At 28.3% G+C, this 20,080-nt stretch overlaps 1 protein-coding gene across 1 annotated transcript; it reads left to right on the top strand.

Annotated features, from left to right (window-relative positions):
- The first annotated feature begins 7,939 nt into the window (after window positions 1-7,939).
- Window positions 7,940-19,841, top strand: LOC142331347 (larval cuticle protein 65Ag1-like). The gene is made up of 3 exons (XM_075377182.1): window positions 7,940-8,115; window positions 17,686-17,819; window positions 19,377-19,841. Exons 1-3 carry the CDS (start codon window positions 8,107-8,109, stop codon window positions 19,711-19,713), a joined length of 480 nt encoding a protein of 159 aa, XP_075233297.1. The 5' UTR covers window positions 7,940-8,106; the 3' UTR covers window positions 19,714-19,841.
- The last annotated feature ends 239 nt before the right edge of the window (window positions 19,842-20,080 follow it).

Genomic DNA, 20,080 nt, shown 5'->3' with positions numbered 1-20,080 from the left:
TATGGATTATATTGTTGGGTACAAAACCCAACAATATCTTCTACTAAATAAAGATTTTAAAATGTTACCTTTGAAGATTCTAAAATAGATGCCGATAAAATTTTTTATTATTAATATATCTGAAAATATTACTTTTATCAAGTAATATTTTTTCAAATAAAATATATTTTTTTTTATTATGAACAAAACGATACTTTATTTGTTCAAATTGGTAAATAAACAGCTGAGAAATAACTAAAATTACAAAAATGTTGGCGAAAATTAGGCAATCTGACAATTTTCTGCCTCTTTTTACTTTTTTCAATAACTGGATTAAAATAATCAATAATAATTTTTGTTGTTGAAATTCTTTGTTTTTTATTATTACACGACTATCCAAAAAGGAGTGTAATGTATTTAGAGTTTACATATGAATGTATGATAAATACATGTAAACTTGATAATGTATTTAGAATATGTATGATTGTTCCAGCGCAACAGCTCAACGGTCGAACCGATTTAGATGTATGACCCCGTGAGGGAATCCTTACGTTACCGGGAGCGTCATAAGCTCTATATATTTATATGCAATAATGAAAATTTGTCGGTTGAAGCACAAACTTTAATGAATTGAATTAATGAACCGTGAACTGTAATCCTCTATCATTGTGTTACCTGGGTTTGACTGAATGATTTATATAAATCGAATGAATAGTATTACAAAAGTAATAGAATTAAATTTACGTTAAATAAAATAATATTAAATAAATTTAAATAATTTCTGTTTTTTATAATAATGGGATTATCGTGGTGACTGCGTGTGATGTTAGAGTGGTGAGGTGATGCGAGCATCTTATGCGAGGCTAGACCAATCATCACCAACATCTGGTCTGGGGGTGCCCATGGGACGCTGTTTTGGGAAATGCAATAGGTTTCTCTTATAATATCCTTGCAAACAATCGTCCGATTTGCAAAATTCAAACGAGGCATTTGTTAGTAGGTTGAAGGGTAAGCCTACCGGGCTGGTTTAGTGATTAACTCGTCATCGCAAATCAGCTGATTTAGAAGTCAAGAGTTCTAAGGTTCAAATCCTAGTAAAGGCAGTTACTTTTATGCGAATTTGAATACCAGATTGTGGATACTGGTGTTCTTTAGTGGTTGGGTTTCAATTAACCACACATCTCAGAAATGGTTGACCTGAGACTACACAAGACTACACTTCATTTACATCCATATATGTCACCCTCTAAAGTAATTCATTACGGTGGTTCCGAAGGCTAAACAGAAAAAGAAAAAAGTAGGTTGAAGGCTAACTTTTTCATGCATCAAGCACACTCTCGATCTAACAGATGAACAAAAAAATAAATAAATTAATAAAAAATAAATCTTAAGAATTCACGGATGATTTGGAAATGCTTTTTAACTTCGCAAACAATTTTTTGATTTTTAAAATTCAATTCATTTTTAAAATTTACTACTATAATAAAAAATGAGAAAAATTGAACTAAAAACCCGACAATAAATAGAATTAAAAAAAAAAGAAAAGAAAACAAGGTATAGAAATAAAAGACTAAACATCGTTATGCAGTATTTAATAAAATAAAATAATGGGTCACCCACCAATCAACATGCAGACAGTTTTAATTTATTTAAATATATTTTTCATGTTGTAGAAATAGCAGGCATTTAAGACTGTCTAATGGTTAAGTTCTCACCAGGTCTTATATCGATAAGAAAATTTTGTCTTTCAAGGAAAATATTTAAATGCAATCGGGAAGCTCTGAATAGTAATTGTACTATATTAAAGTTCTGTGAATAGTAATTATTCCACATTAAAAAGCTACCCCGACTGCATTTAAATATTTTTATTTAAAAACAAAATTCTGTTATCGATGTAAAACCTCATGAGAACTTAATCGTTAGACTTAAATAACCTACCGGATTGGTTTATTGGTCACGTCATCGCAAATCAGCTGATTTCGAATTCAAGAGTTCTTTTAAATCCTAGTAAAAATAGTTACTTTTATACGGATTTGAATACTAGATCGAGGATACCGGTGTTCTTTGGTGGTTGGGTTTAAATTAACCACACATCTCAGAAATGACCGAACTGAGACTGTACAAGGCTATACTTTATTTACATTCTTACAGATTCATTTAATTATATTTAATTCTCCCACTTATATTATCAGATTAGTTTTATAATTGGGTTTCAATTAAGCTCTTTTCAATACAGCAGCATAAATCACTATAAATCGAATTTCTTATTGTAATAGGGCTTTATTGTGAAAAGTTTAACCTCAAAATTGAATATTAAAATATTAAAAAATGGTACACTCAATAGCTATAACGTCTAAATATTAAAAATAAAATTCGAGTAAAAGGTAATCATGTTTTATAATACGGAATAGATATATTCAAAAAAAATTTTTAAATGTCGTCTTTATAATCTTATTAAGAAAAAATGATCATGCATATTATGTTGTAATAAGGTCAACTAACTTGCGTTAAATCGGCTGATAGTACTATCTGTCGTGAAAGGTTATGTTTGTTATTTTATTCTGTTTCTCAGGTAAAATTTATTGGTAATCTTATGAAGTCTAATAATATATAATTACATTTTTTCTAAGTTTTGTAACAAAAATAAATTTGTATGTCTTTTAACGAGTTACAGTACAAATAATTTTTTTTTACCGCAATAACGTTACTAAAAAGAAGTACAGGCCTCTTTTGTTCACACATTTTCTACCAGTATAAAAAAATAAGTTTTTCTGTTTTTTTTTTTTTTATTAACTGTGTTCCAAACATACATAATTTAAAAATGAATATTAACAAAAATTCTTAATATAATTTATTACATTTTTATAAATGTAAAAATTAAAAAAAGATCTAATTAAAAATATTTATTTCCTGTAGAAGTTTAATCAGAAAGCTGACAATAAAGTTGTAATACTTTCATGACATTGGTTATTTAGTATTCTTTTATAGTGGAAAAACTATTCATGAAAAAAGTTACCTAAGATTTATTTTTTGGCTTGGGAGATAATTTATAATGAAGTTTTATTGTAAAATTATCATTATATGTAACTAAAAAAGATATAAAAATACAACAAAAAAAATCGGTATTTTTTCTTTTTCTGCTTTGCCAAATATTAATTTTTTTTTCTTGATTCCGGGTCCACAATTAGGTATTGCATCAGAGGATGAGATGAATGATTTGTAGCGTGTGTGTATTATTATTATTATGCTTTTACGGCCAACATGGGACCACTTAAGTCAATTTTAGTTAGATCTTTTCTGAGAAAAGCATGTTATTTTACTCTTCCGAGCTGCCCAGTATTTCTTCATCTGTTCAGATATTGCTTTCTTTTCTTCATCCGTAAACACCCTCTTCGTTGAATTTTGTTCGTTGAATCTTTTGTTTAAATCTAATGTTTTTGTCTTTTAGCTTTGTAATTTTTCCAGTTTTATTCTGTAGGTCGATCAGGGAAATTCCCAATTCTTTCATATCTTCTCTAATTTCTTTTATCCATCCTACTTCTAGTTTTTAGAACCAGAGCTTTTCAATGATATTTCCTGACAGTCTTGTTTCCGGTGTCCTTACGAGATGACCAAAGAAAGAGATTCTTTTTTTCTGCATAGTATCAGTAACAGACTCTATTTCTCGATACACCACCTCAGCCTAAATTTATATATATATATATAAATTTACTCTAAAAAATATAAAACCAATATAAAATTACCTAAGATTTCTTTTTTACTTCCCAGTATGATGTAAAGGAATTATTGTGATCGTGAAAAATTTCGGTTTTCAGATTTCAACGGAAATATCCATTTTGACCATCCCTAACTCCAATTTGACTAGTTTCGGCGTGACGTGTGTACGTACGTATGTATCTCGCATAACTCAAAAACGATTAGCAGTAGAAAGTTGAAATTTTGGATTTAGTACCGATGTAATATCTAGTTGTGCACCTCCCCTTTTGATTGCAATCAACTGGACCAAAAGTGTCCAAAAAAAACCCAAAACTTCAAAACATTTGGATTTTGAACTTTTTCTTAACTGTAGTAATAAGCCCTCATTGAGAGGTTTTCAACGATATATCAAGTGTATCTTATTTTCATTGGTTCCAGAGTTATATTCAAATAAAATTTTAATTAATGAAATATTTCGATTTTACAAGGAGAAGGCACATCGGTTCGAATCAGACTTCATCTCCTTTTTTATAACTTTTTTTTTTTTTAATTTAAATATATTGATTTATTAATAATTAATAATAACAATAAAAAAATATGTATTATGTATTTTTAAAAAAGCATATATGTAATTTAATAGACGTACAAGGAAGTCATGTGGTGTCCACATCCGATTTTTAGGGTTGGAAATGAATTGACATGAAATTTTAGGCTAATATTATAATAAAAAAATTATTTAAAATTTTAAATAAACCAAAAAATGTTCAAAAATGTTAAAAAATCGATATTTTAATAAATTGATCGGCAATTCCACCCCCAATATTACCCTCAAAATTATTTTTTTTTTTGGATCGCTACTACTACTATTATTCCAAGGACGACATTAAAAAAAATCCAGTTAAAAATATGCGATAAATAAAAAGACAGTTAGCCCTGTTCGTATTTTGTGGAAGGGGGAATTTTAGGGCAAAGGTTTTTTTAAAAAACGGTAAGAAAAACACGCACGCATATACTGAGCTTAATATAAAGTGGGGTTATATTTGCAAAATTTTGAGAAAATTGACACGATAAGACTACCTACCCCAGCCCCTAGAGGTATTGACCCAAATATTTAACCAACAAATTACCTAACATACATGAGACTTTGTAAGAATTTCATAAAAATCTGTCATCGATTCAAATATTATTAAACTTCAAACACGCAAGCTAACGTACATATGTATGAACATTACTCTCACCCCAATTTTTTTTTTGTTTTTTGGTATCCCTGGCTCATGAAACGTAGAGAAATGCAAAAATCATATACATCATTTTTTGACTGATTATCATACTTTTTTCTTGCAACATAGCTCTAGAGCTATGATACCAAAAAAAGAGAAAACGTTTCTAAGAGAATACTCAAGAGGTTTTGCGTGGCGTCCAGTTCGGCGACAATGAACGGATCAAGAATGAGGTACAAATACTCTTTTTCTGTTTAGCCACCGGAACCACCGTAAGGTATTACTTCAGGATGATATGTATGAATGTGAATGAAGTGTAGTCTTGTACAGTCTCAGGTCGACCATTCCTGAAAGCTGTGGTTAATTGAAACCAAACCACCAAAAACACCGGTATCCATGATCTAGTATTCAAAACCGTATAAAAGTAATTGCCCTTTACTAGCCCAAAAAATATAACTACTTTTTCTCTTAGATAAGTTTTTTTAACCAGATACCAAACTATTAATTAATATCTTGATTTTCATACTTAAATATTTTGATTTTACTTTTTGTTTAACTTGTATCGACGTCTATGAGTAAAAATTTTAAGAATTGAAAATTTGTTTTTTAATGTTTACGTTGCAATCTGTTCAATTAATGAACAATAAGCAACCCCTCCTCCTCGGCCCAGTGAGATGAGGATGATATATATGATGAGGTGTAGTCTTGTACATACTCGGGCCGACCATTCCTGAGATGTGTGGTTAATTGAACCCCAACCACCAAAGTACACTGGTATCCAATGTATAATATTCATATCCGTACAAAAGCAACAAATTTTTACTAAGATTTGAACCTCAAAAACCTCGACTTCGAAAATCAGCTGTTAAACAACTGATTTGCGACGACGAATTAGCCACTAGACTAGCTCGGTGAGCCTTCTTTATTTTTTAGTACATTTTTTTTTAATCTTTTAACGTTTATTTTATTTATACAAGCCTAAATTTATTTCTCTTGACTAAGAGAATTCTCTAAATCTGTTCCTTTTTCAGAAAAATATTTCGGGAATTATTAGTGAACCCATGCAAATAAATTATACAAACTATATTCAACTTCAAATGATTAAATTCACTTCAGCACAATCGCATTACGTTTACGATCTCTCCACAGCCAACAGATTTTAAAAAATAGATAGCGAGAAGTTTCATTTTCAAATAGTTATTTTTTAATGTAAAAGAAGATTTTTATATTATTTGTTAATTTAACTACTAAGAACGTTACAAACTAAATACAGATGAAAGAATAAATACTTTATTCAGATAATTATAACAAAAAAAAACTGACAAGAAAGTTGTTATATTTTCTTTCATTGTTAAGAAATTCTTTTTTTTAAATCCAGTATTATGTTATGATGAGATGATGATCTTTAGTAGCTAAGACAAAGCAAAACCAAACAAGGCTAAAAAAAGATTTTAACAAATGAATATTTTTTAAATTTGATCGACTTCCCCATCTACAACATTACTCGAAAGTATTTTTTGTGCCACTTCCTCAACTACTATGCTTAGAAAAACATTTAAAAAAATTCCGTTAAAAATATATAGGATAAATAAAAAGATAACTTTTTTAGATTTTTAAGAAAGGGACAGAATTTGGAGGCAAATCTTTTTTTAACTGGTGAAATAAGTATGCACGAATATACTGAGCTTAATATAAAGTGGGGTTATTTTTTTTTTTTAATTTTTAGAAAATTGATACCAAAGACGTTACCTACCTTACCCTCTGGAGATATTGACCCCCAAACGTTTACCAACTAATTTCCCTCAATACACAAGTCTCTGTGTCAAATTTCATTAAAATCGGTTTATCCAGACAAAAGTTATTAAAATTCAAACATGCCAACACGTACATACATACGCACGAACATGACCGCAACTTTTTGTTTTTTGTGACCCCTGCGTTATGAAACGTCGAGAATTGCAAAAAACCATACCTAATTTTTTTAATAATTACCATACTTTTTCGTTTTGCAGCATAGTTCTAGAGCTATGATGTCAGGAAAGTAAAAAAAAAATTGTTCGTGAAAACAATTATGAAGTTCACTTCATCAACACTGTACGCAGCACATACCACCCTACTATATACAGTACATTGCTATACATGTTTTCGTATTGTATATACAGTACCAAAAAATCTTTCCATAAATTTCATTTGATATATTTCCGCCGTTTATCAGTGAAATTGAACTATTTTTGGTTGGTTTAAATCTTATTTAATCTCTCAAAAACAGATTTTTAGATATTTACTATATTGTATTTAATTTTTATTTATTTAACGTTTAATTCTAACATAAAATTTTAGCTAAACCGTCTTCTACAGGAGTTAACTATCTAATGAAAGCGAGACAAATTTAGGAAACTTCTAAATTTTATTTTGGCTTTTTGTTTAAAAACGGACGATTAAATTTAGATATGGTTTAAATAGATCACTATTTCTGAAAAAGGCAGTTTATTGCAGCAAATGTTTCTTTTTTTGGGGGGGTGGGGGGCGCTGGTTATCTGAGAATCAGCAGCCTTCATTAAATTAAAAAAATCACACCAAGCATGGTGAGATTTGGAACTCAGATAGAACTTCGGAAATGACAGAAAAGAAATTCCGTTTAAAATACATTACATGACGTTTTCTTTTGTAGATACATGATTTAACATTCAAATTAGCAGTAATCTTAAGTTAGTAATCTTATACATATGCAACAGAATATTTCAACATAATTGTTAAAATCGGTTGAATCCGTGCACCATGAACATTCAAAAAATTTTTAATTACTCGTTTCATTTATAATATTTATTTATTTATATTATTATTATTTTTAAATATAAATTGATCTATTAGGTAATCATATATAAAACAATTGTATAACAGTGACTGTGAATAACACTCATATATTTGCATAATAACAATGATATTTATTATTTCCAAGTCTTTTCAATTAAATTTATGACATCTGAAAATAGGTATATAAAAACCACTGATAGATTCTTTACCAGTCAGTTAGAAATCAATTTTCAGGAGTACCTGTCACATAACACAAACAGTTGTGTTTCATATTACTTATATTAAATTAGTGATAGTGACAGTGAATTTGGATTTAATTTTAAATTTCAATCATTTTTTTTGTAATATTAGTTAAACTTCAGGATTTATCTTCTTTCATTAACAAAATTACATCAAAATGTATCATGTAAGTAAATAATATTTAAGTAGTAAAAGGTTAATACAAATATTAATTTTTTTAAATGCTATGTAAAGCCTAGAAGGAGCCAAACTAAGAAGGTGAATCGTGTCAAAAGTAAAGAGTAAAATTTGCCAGTTTTTTTCCTATAGATGCATAAATTAACTGGTGGTAATGAACAATATATTAGTGGGCAATATTGTATTCATATTATTATTGTATTCTAAGAATAAAAATTGTTAATATTTATCACCTAAATTTTATGAACTAAATCATGACATTATTTTGCAACCAAATTTTTGCCAAACCAAAGAAGACTTGAAGTTTCAAAGAACATTTTACAATTGTTACTTCAATTTTTTGTTGTTTTTTTCAATTTCAATTTTTATTTTATTTAAATTCTTGGAATTTTTTCACAAAGTACAAAAAAGTTACTTCATTATCTATCTACAGCTGTTACAGGGTGCCAACCAGAACTAGAAAAAATATAAAAGATTTAATTCCTATTGGAATTTCTTTCCTACAAGTCATTCAACGTATCTGTACATAGTTCTAATTGTAGATTAATTGGTTTAATTGTAGATCGTAAGATTGTAGATTAATTTTGTCAACAACAAAAAAAAAGTTTTAATTCATTCAGAATAACAAAAGTTATGCAATATTAGTTTACATTATAAATATATATAAATACATTAGGCCAAATATATTTTGTAACGGTTTTGATTAATTCCTTATAAATTGGTCCCAGTGTTTTATGGTGATGACCACATGAGTAACTAATACAAATGAGAAAACAGGCTAATTTACAGTCTTTTATTGAAGGGTAAACATGAAAATATCAGTATAGAAAATAAGTAAATAAAACTTCAATTTTATAAATAGATTTCAGTATATTGACTTTTAATTTTATTTTAATTATGTTCAAAGGAAGACTGAATAAGGATAAAATCAAGGACCCTATGAATTTTACTTACATGTAAAAGAAAACTTTATCTTGTAAAGTACAATTAAAGCACAATATTCCAGTTATTATTAATTAAAGGGGCTAGTTTCCAGATTTTTTTACCATTGCGTTTGAAGGTACAATATAGTTTGAAAAACAATGGTTCAAACGTCACAGTATACCAGTTTTTGTTAACAAAAGAGGCAAGGAGGCAAAGGGTCCCTGGATTGGCTGGCTGAAAGGCTCAATCTCCTAACTTCGTCAGTACCATCAATTTTTTACTGACCATCAAATTCAGAACAATTTTTTAAAAAAGAATAGTTTGTATATCATATTTCACTTTTATAAATATAAAGATGTAAAAGTACTTGAAAACCAAGAAGTTCTGCTGAACCTTTTAACACAAATGATTTTTTTTTGTCCTTGAAGAAAGAGCTATTTTGAACATTGCAAAATTTCAATTCTTGTTTATTAAAAAAATTGTTGGAGTATAGAATATCTATTAGGACTAAGGAGAATGAACTCTAATAAAATATTTAATATTTTATTGACTTCGGTAGTACACCACGTTTTAAAAATAATGGTTTAAATATCAAAATATTTCAATTTTTTATTTCTTGAAGATGTCCAGATGTGTTACAATGCCTGAAAGCCATGTTCATATAATCAAAAACATCACTGATATTTATTGCCCCCTAAAATACACCCTTTATTTTAAAAAATGTTGCTATTCTTTTTATCAGATCTGTTACAATGTCTTTTTTTCATGTCATTTTGAAATTTATCAATAAATGTAGTTTGTATAATGTTTATAGCAAATGTTAATTTGAGTAACATGTTTCTAGTTTCCCTATGGTCAATATTTTGATACCATAAAATGTAACACAAATATTTTAAAAATTTCTTTCTAAATCTTAAGTCAAAAAATCTTATTCTAAAAATTCTGTTACTATTAAGTAACAGAATTTTTTGAATCTCAGTAAAAAAAAAGCTTCACATAACTTGTTTTAAAAATCTTGTGTCTTTTAATGAAACATCATTACTATATGTTTCAAATAAAAGTACTCATAAAAAAATGTGTGTTAATTTATTTTAATGTTTTTATTATAAATTTGTGAACATCCATAATTCAATAATTATGACATGTCTCATGATGGATATGTTCCAAAATATACCAACATAACATGGTATATTTCATTTGAGACCCCAAAATGAATCACTGACTAATCTATACTCTATTAGCAATCACAAAAAAAAAAATGGTGTTTAAAAAATTTATTTGCAAACATGACCTGAATATCATAACATAAAAATATTTATTATAATTTTCATATTAAATTTCTTTTCACATGTAACAGTCTGTTTTTTTTTTTTTTTTTTATTTACATTATTTTGGCCACTTGTAATATTACTACTACTTCTAAGTAATATTACTTTATAAACATTAAAATTTTATAAATATACAAAAAGTATACTGTAATTTTATTCAAAATTGATCTATAATTGGTTCTGTTTTTTCCATTTACCTTTTTCTTCTAAAATCAAAAAATAAATGTAATTTAAATATTATAGATGAAATAAAAAACATGAAGATAAGTAAAACATTAACATATAGGCAAAATTTACATGAATCTGATGATTACTAGTCAGAAAAATTATTTTTTTTATTTTGAAGAAAAAAAATGTAATTAATCATTTTAGTCTTAATGTTTATCATTTATTTAACAATAAATAAAATTAATGGTTATTATTTATCAAGGTATTAAATTATATCTTCTACTCATGCCATACATAAAATTGTTTATAAAAACATAACATGATAAAAATTATCAATATTTAACATTAATTCAAGTGTTGTTTTAACTCATAATTAATTCCATATCTAATATAATAAAATGTTATGATAATTACAATACAGGAAAAATTATGCTAACTTATTGTAAGGTAATTGGTTGTAATAGGCCAATTTTCTATAATTATCATGCTATGATAATATTTCCTTACAGTATGTTGTGCATCTTTTTAAATATATTAATAATAATAAATTTTTATCGACATTAGTGATTAATATGTATATATTATAAACAAAATGTGTTTGAAATGTAATATTATAAAATTTAATTTACAAAAAAAAAAATAAGTAATCATTCAACAAAAAAAAATTAATCACTCTTAATAACAAAATATGAATTTACAGTCTTACATTATACAGCTACTAATAAAAGTAAAAAATGTCAAAAAATTACAGACTATTTTCCCACAGTTTTTTATATAAAGGTATGATTTTTTTGTATGACAAGATAATGTGTATTACATTTAGAAAAATGTATCACCATGATAAAGATCTGTAACACTAAAAGATGCTTAGATGAATTTTCAAATAATGATATTCGCAAAGGCATTTGCTTCTCCCTAGTGAAATGAGGTTTTTTTAATGAAACATTAAGATATAATTACATTAATATTAAATTAAAATTTAAACAATTTTTATGTAATATCACTTTCCCCATGCATCCTCTGAAAAAGCTGAAAATTGTACAATTGTAAATTGTAGATAAGATATATTCAGGAATTGATTAATGAATTTGGTTGTAGTGTAATAAGGAAAGTTTACTAATAATTTTGTATGTTTTTATCTGAAGCTAAGGTGTATAAAAACTTTGACAAATGTCAATTTACAATTAATAATTAGATAACAATTTTCTAGGCTAACCTATTGGATTAGTAATCCAATAGGTTGGATTATGGGTTGGATTATGGATTATAGGTTGGTTCATGTTCGGTTCTAAATCTGCTGGTCTCTAATTCAATTTATGGCAAGGTTGTAGCATTTTTTATTATTCTTTACTATTATTTCATTCACTTAATTTCTAATTGCAATATGTACATAAACATGTTCAATTTGTAACAATAGTAAAAAAATAATTACTTTATTTTAAAAATGTCATTAATTACAGTGTAACTGGTTGATAATTGCTAGAAAAAAAAATCATTCAAGAATTTATTATCAGTCTTTAACAAATAGTATTAAATTAGATTTTCTATTTTCAAATTAAATAGTAAAGTTATCTTAGTAACCAGTAACTAGAATATTTTACTATTATAAAATCTCTTATTTCCATTATTGTATTAAGAAATAATATAAATCTATCTTTGTAAACGTTAACATAAAACAAAACGTTTGTATTCAAATTAAGGTACAAAATTTATAGATTTTATCTTTAAATTAAAAACATGTAGTAACAGAGAAATTTGTCATAGTGATTTTTTTTTAAATGATTTTTATCTATTAAAGATAGCCATTTTATAACTTTTCGTACAGTAATAGCATTTTTCTCTGCTTTTCATCTAGAAGGTTCTGTTGAAATCCTGGTCAAGTTTAGCATCTTTCATAAGCTTCAAGTTATATGCACTATGTTCATAATTCTCATTCTTTTCAGGCTGTATTTTGTGAATTAATCATTAAAAAACACTCAGTTGTCTGTAATGTATCAGAAATATCTTTGTCAATACATAATGAAATAATAAATTTCATTTAATTAAACAAACAAGCAGAAGTTAAAAAAAGTTATGACCTAACCTAAATATCACTTTCATTTTTTACATATCTTCAAATAACTGAGAAAGAACACATTAAAATGAAATAAAACTCATTAAGAATAATCCTGACTCATTTAATTATGGTCATAAATTTTACTATGATCATGGTTTTTTCAAGTACGAGTATATTTGACAGAGTTATAAAAATTTTTTCTAAGATGTGTTGTTTTTAAATTAAGACAGAGAAATTGTCTGAAACAAAAACATACTATCTAGGTGAGTGTCATCAGTTTTAATGTTTTAGTATGCAATACTAAAACTGTGTCATCAAATAAATGTTTGTGTATGTAATACTTTTGAAATTTGTTTCATTATAATAATTATTTTTATTATTATTATTTCAGTTTCTAATTTTTATTATAGATCACTTCTCACCCCTTGCCCAATAATCCTGTTCTGCATCTAACTGCTAATTGTACCATTCCAACCACTTTCGTATATTTTGTATACTTTTTTTTTTGGTTCATTTAACTTTCAGTTGTTTTCTTCTCTGAACAGGAGTGGTTTACCACATGTGTTGTTTGATGATGTACAATACAAATCCCAATTTGTTTGGTTGGAGTAAAGTACTTGCCATCCGGTTTTTTGGCAAGGTGGTTAAAAGACATGCAAGCACCATGTAGATTAGATTAAGGTGCGTCCATTGCCATTTTCTTTTTTTTAACATCAATAAGTCATGAGGTATTTCTCTTGTAGGATCTTCTGGCAGGTTGAATTCCAATCAGTCTGTATTTCCTCTTTGTAGGCCAACCGGTGAGTACATTTTTAGCTGATTTATATTACACAAATACTCGACTAATTTGTCCTTTTTGTATCACACATTTTTGTTTTATTTATATATTTGTTATTATTCTTATTTATTTTTGCATATGACTAAATCTTATTGGATTATAGTTTAATTATTTTTAATTATTTCATGATAGTGTTTTCCCATGATTCCCAGTTCTGACAAGTGTCCTTTATGTGAAAAATCTTTCTTTGGGGATAGATTTTTCTTCGTTTCAGTTAATGTTACATTTGTTTCCATTTAAAGTTATCTAATCATGAGTATCATTTTAATCTCAAATCTTCTTTTAAATGTTCTAACTGTCTGTCTAAAAAAAACTTATAATTGATCACAACACACCAGTGAAATCTTCTGTGCCTAATACTTTCTAATCCTCTTCTCCTTTCTAATCCAAATTCTTCTGCTCTTTCTAACACTGCTGAGCTTCCATTTTCTTCAGTCGTGATATCTGAGGTTGAAAAGGTACTGACTAAAGAGACTGTCCTTGTCTCTGGATGGTAGGATTGCAGAGCTTCCATACATGCTAAAGAGTGACAGTATTGGACTGATTTCCAACAAGACTGCCTTTGGAGGCATACTCGAGGGCCACGAGTTTGCTCTCCTATTATGCGATGTACTGATCTTGCAAATGAATTTTCTCAGAGGTTTGATTTCTTCCAGCCGGTCTCAAGATTCAAATCCGAGATTTCTTTTCTGTTAGGCTCGGGATAGTGTTGGCAGTCCTGGTGTGGACTGAGTAGCATCACTACTCAACTGAGAGCCTGTCTGTGCTGCTTCTGGGTTTTCTCTATGGTGCTGGCTGAACTGTGACCTTACTAATGGGACTAATGTGAAGAGGACTTCTGGAGCTGTTATGTATGTGTGATATAAGAATGAGGGGTTTCTTGTTCTGCTTCAACCTCCTAACAACAATAATATTATTTTGCTTATGTAATTATTTATGTTTCCTGTTGAATGACATAGTTTCTTTTTTTTTCACTCATTATTATCACTTTGTATTTTGACATAGGGTGTCAATCATTTTTATTTTAATATTTTGTTATTCTTTTGTAGCTAAATCTTTATTCTACTTTATTATATATTTGATATTATGTTATTCTTTTGGGAGCTATGGTTTATAACATGTTGGCCATTATAATTCATCATTTTCGTTACACAAGTTGTACGTTAAAATAACATACGCTAGTTGATATTTTTCTCATGCATGAGTTTGTTTATGATGTTTTCACCCATGACTGTAACGTACAAAGGTAAAACATATGGTGCATGAAATTATTATTTTCTGACTCAGTTTAATTTTTAATTTGGTTTTTAGTTTTTTATTTTTTATATATTTTAATTGTTATTTAATTTGTTATTTCTATTATTCTCATAATTATACTCTTGACATGATGGTCCTTTCCAGCCAGTATCAAGTGTGAAAAATGCAATAAGCCTTTTTATGATAAGCAAAAGAGACTGCTCTGTTAAGCCTTATGTAGTGCTTTCTATCACCCTGATTGTGTAGGTGTAAAAAATGATGATTTGGCCTTTACAATATTCAACAAAATGAGTAAATATTTATGTTTGATCTGTTCCCAAATACCTAAGGATGATGGAATGTCAATTTCGGCTGTTTCCTGCACGGGTATAAAAGAAAAAATTGACAGATCTCACAGTGAAGATTTACAGGCTGACAATAATTTAGATTAAATTTTGTCCAAGTCCTGGTGTGATGATCTTGTTTCTAGACTTTTCCAAACAATGTTGAAGTTGGAAGAAGAATGGACTCAATGATGGACCAAATTCTGAGTTCTAATACACTGATTAGTGAATTGGTGAGAAAAAATAACCAACTGAAGGAAAAGTTTGATTCTCTGATGGAGAAAATTTCTAGTGAGGTATTGTCTACTTTTAGTAATTAACAAAATTACCACCTAGACAGTAAACTTCTCGTATCATGTTAACTATTAAATATAAAAAGAAAATACATAAGCTGTAGCCAGTCAGTCAATTAAAACAGAACAAAGAGCTGAGACTTGGTTAGAAAGGAACTGTTGTTCGTGATGGATTGAATGGATATCCCAACCCCGTAGGGGAAGACACTCACCTTTGACGCCACACCACACCTCCGTTCCTAGCCCTGATGGGCTTTAACGGGAGTCATCTTTTGCCCTCTAACGTTTTACATCTCACAGTAATAAGCCAGGCCTCATTGGGATGCCACCAATGTATATTAGGATGCCTTGGTAGATATTTGCATCAGTGAGTTAATGACTCCACCTTTACTGTAGGCTTCTTTCAAACAATATTGACTGTACTACTTCGTTGCCTTCTGAAATAGCTAACCAGGTTCATGGAAGCACAAACCCCGCACCTAGTTCTATATTTTATGGAGCCAATTTGCGTGTAAATGTCTCATAATATTGAAGGCAATCGAATAAATAACATTCTACCAAAAGTGTTGTTTGCAACAACAAAATTTATTCTTAGTTCCCTTAGTGAACTCAACTTTAGTTCATACCCCTGACTTGGATTGAATGGACACCTCAATTCTCCCCTGAGAGAGAAGAACACCCACCTTGACATTTCTGGTTGCCACACCAACCCCTCTGAATTGAATGGACATTCCAACCCCATAGGGGAAGACACCCACCTTTTGGATGCTTCCAGTTGCCCCTCCACCCATTCCTAGCCCTTATGGGCTTTAACGGGAATACCCCTGGACATCCCAACCCTTGTAGGGTAAGATGCCCACCTTGTGACGATTCCAGTTGCCACACCATCTCTCCATCCCTAACCACCTCCAGACATCCCAACCCCATAGGGGTTTGGACAAGACAGTTGTGATCACCTACTCCAGAAAGACTTTAATCGTGAAGTACCACTATTTAATTAATGATATGGTAATTCATCATGTGGAGAAAGTTCATCACCTGGGAGTTATTTTGGATACCAAGCTGCTCTTGAATAGCCATGAAGAGGAGATAACATCTAAAGCAAGACAGAATCTTGGACTGCTTCTTTGTGTGAGCTGGCACTTTCATCAAATTGACACCATCTTGATGTTGTACCAGACCATGGTAAGACTAGTTTTAGAATATCCTTCATTGGTCTGGAATTACAATAAAGTGAATACCATTAAACAGGTAGAAACAGTTCAAAAAAATGTCTATTTTACTTGCGCCTCCATGATTTATGTAACCAAGGTTAAAGATACGAAGAACAATGCTAATTGCTTGGTTTAAAGTCTTTTAAGAGAGAGGAGCGCCAGCATGATGTAATGTTTATTTACAAGGCACTGCATGGACTTATGATGTTTCTAAAGTGGGATTTAGAGGGCCTTATGTAAATATTTGGTGGCACAAGCTATTTGTAAATGAAAGGCCTATTGACTTGACATTTACAATATTGACATTGTCACCTATTGCAAGATGTATAGTCAGTCTAAACAAGGTCAGCTAAAGCAATTATATAGATATTTTTTGAGCAAAGACTTGACATTTTAAAAAATTGACCTAAAGTTAGGAAGTTAGGTGCCAGTAAGAAATTGTTTTTAATTACATTGATTGGATTTAGTTTCAATGAATTTCTTTAAAAGGATATTTTTTTAATTATATTTCACATAAACAATTAAAGTGTTTAAAAAGAAATAATAAAAGAAAGAAGCGATAGAAAAAATAAATAATGTTATTATATGGAGCACTTGGTGTTGAATTAGTTTAGGATATAATTCAATAATGGTTTAATTTAGTTTGTTTTAGATTATTTCCTTTCCTGTTTCAGGCTAGACTTAAGGGTCTTCTGTTCTGTTTTGTACCTTCTTCAAAATATTGGATAGGTCGTCTCGCTTCCCTCAGTTGATGCTTTCCTTGGTTATCTTCTTGGAAGAATGTGGGATGCCTATATGAGGAGGGAATCCTTAAAAAAACTATTATTATTTAAAATTGAAAAAATCTGAAAAATAAACTAAAAATGTTTACAAACACATAATTTTTTTTATAATTTACTTCCAAGAATTTTTAGTTACTCTACAATCTTCTGTGATAATGTAATTTGTTGAAATTGCTGAAGTTGATTTCAAATCAATAGCAAAACTTTTGAAGAAGCTAATTAAAAAATTTTTTTTTTAATATTCGGTTTAGTTTTTTCATTTTTAAAGTTTATAATTTAAATAATGTTCCTTACTAATTATCATTATTATAAAAAAAAAAATATTGTTATTAACAATATTTAACAGTAATAATATTGTAATTATTATTTTTAACAGATGTCATTATTTTTAATTGGCTCAATCATTTATTCAACAATAATAATTACCATTAAGGGAGCACCACAAGCCAACCTTGCAACTATTGTATCAGAAAGTTATCAAATTAACCCTGATGGAAGTTACTCATACAGGTAAGAAATAGTCATTACCCTCATATTTGTACTTTTATTATTATTCAACTTAATAAGAAAAACATATTTCTATATTTTTAAAACAATTTAATCAGTAATACAACAATTTTGTTTTGTTTTCTTTTTATGTAATTTCCTAAAATAGGTAGTGCACATTTATTCTAGCAGTATACTAGAATTTTCATCCTAGTAGCAAAGAAATTTTAGTTAAATAATCAATTATTGGACATTTATTTTTACTAAAGATAGAAACTTTAGTACATACTAATGAGATGACAGGATCAAAATAAAAATTATATATAATCTAAAAAGAAATGGTAAATATCAGGATCTACATAACCTCTATTGGAAATAAAGGAGAATGTAAACAAATGTGGAATAAGGGAACAGCCCCAGGGTAGGTAACCAACATATAATAACATTAATTATAAGTTACATCACAAATGGCTGGTGAATTATTCCACAAACAACAAAAAGAACTGTTTCAGGATTTATCAGAAAGAATTAATGGAAACCCTTGGATTAGAGTAATATACAATGTAAAAAGTTAATGAATGATAAGTTATAGTGGTTATAGTTAAATTAACCATCATTTAAATGTAATTTAGCAGTACAAAGAAATAATCTGATTCTTTAAAGGATTAAATTCAGTAAAATAAAGTGATTATAATGTAAATAAATACAATAATAATAATAATAATTATCATATGAAATATTACTGATGCAACTTTATTAATATAATCATTAAATAGTTACCCCAAATAAATTAAAATTTGTAAAGCATTGGTAGCTAAATAGAGAAATAAGAATGAATTTAAATACCCATTTTTTGAGCATGAAATTAATAATTAAGATTTATCTATTAGTATTGTTTAAAATTTATTATTAAAGTAGTATTACTCATGTTAAAGGAAATCTTTAAACTTAATTTTAAATAAATCTTACAAACACAATCTTTTAATTCATCAGGTAACTTATTAAAAATAGAAACTGAATCATAGTAAGATTTGTATCTTTAATTACAATGTGCATGAAGATAGTTGTGTTGTTGTCTATTGTTCCGATTGAAATAAGTAACTAAAGATTATTCTGTTATATTACTATAGCTGCTTTTTTTTAATAAATAAATTAATCAGTGTATGTCAACTAAGAGATGTATCTAAAACTTAATTAGGAAGTGTTAAGTGTTTAGAGGTGTATCATAATTACCTAAATAGATAATATAAATATGTAGATTATATGATCATATAATATTGATCATATAAATAAATCAATCAGTGTGTCTTAATTAGAAGTATCTAATAATTAAGTGGTGTTAAGTGTTCAGAGGTGTATCTACAAACACCTACTTGGATCAAATTAGAAGATATAATAACACATTTTAATTAATGATATTCTAGGTAGATTAATTGTATTTTTATTTTTGTATTCAATTTTTAAACTGAAGTGCATAACTCTTTTTTCAGATAAAATTTTTAATTTTGGTTTAAAAAGATTAACACATAAATCGATTTATAAAAGGCAAAATTATTCTAACACATTTTTTTTTTCTTTTAGTTATGAGACAAGTGATGGTAAGAAGGCAAATGAAGAAGGTGTTCTGAGAGATTTGCCAAATGAAAATGGCACCGGATCAGAAAAAACTATTGTGGCAAAAGGTTCATATTCATATACTGAAGATGGTAAAACTTACCAGGTGGATTATACAGCAGATGAAAATGGTTTTAAACCATCAGGAGCACATATTGCTCCTGCTATACTTGCAGCTCTTGGTAACCTACCTACATCACAAGTTGGAACAAATGAGCAGAAACCTTCACAAGAACCTCCCACACCACCACAACTGCTAACTAAATTAACCACAACTCCAGACAATTCTACTACTATAAAATAAATGAGATTGATAAGTCTCCATCATTATTACTGTTATTAATGTTATGGATAAGACATTCAGTATATATTTACATTAAGTATTTGTATTATTTTTCTTTCTTTTTATAAATAAAATTTTGTAACATTTTATTAATATATTCATTTGTTTTTCCTAAAATCAAGCAATTCAAGATTTTCTTTTAATAATATAACCTCTTGACTCAAAGTACAGTGTAGGTTAACTCAGAACAGAGTGTAAAGTATAATTATATCTAACTGGCAATTTTAGCTCTATATAAGATAATTTACGCGTATAATCAAATAATGTAATTCTAAGAACATCCATATACTTATTTGTTCCATTTTTTGGATCGTAATTGTAGATTAAT

Source organism: Lycorma delicatula, chromosome 10 (assembly GCF_047948215.1).
Source record: "Lycorma delicatula isolate Av1 chromosome 10, ASM4794821v1, whole genome shotgun sequence".
Classification (NCBI taxonomy): domain Eukaryota; kingdom Metazoa; phylum Arthropoda; class Insecta; order Hemiptera; family Fulgoridae; genus Lycorma; species Lycorma delicatula.
This window is presented reverse-complemented; position numbering and strand designations above follow the sequence as displayed.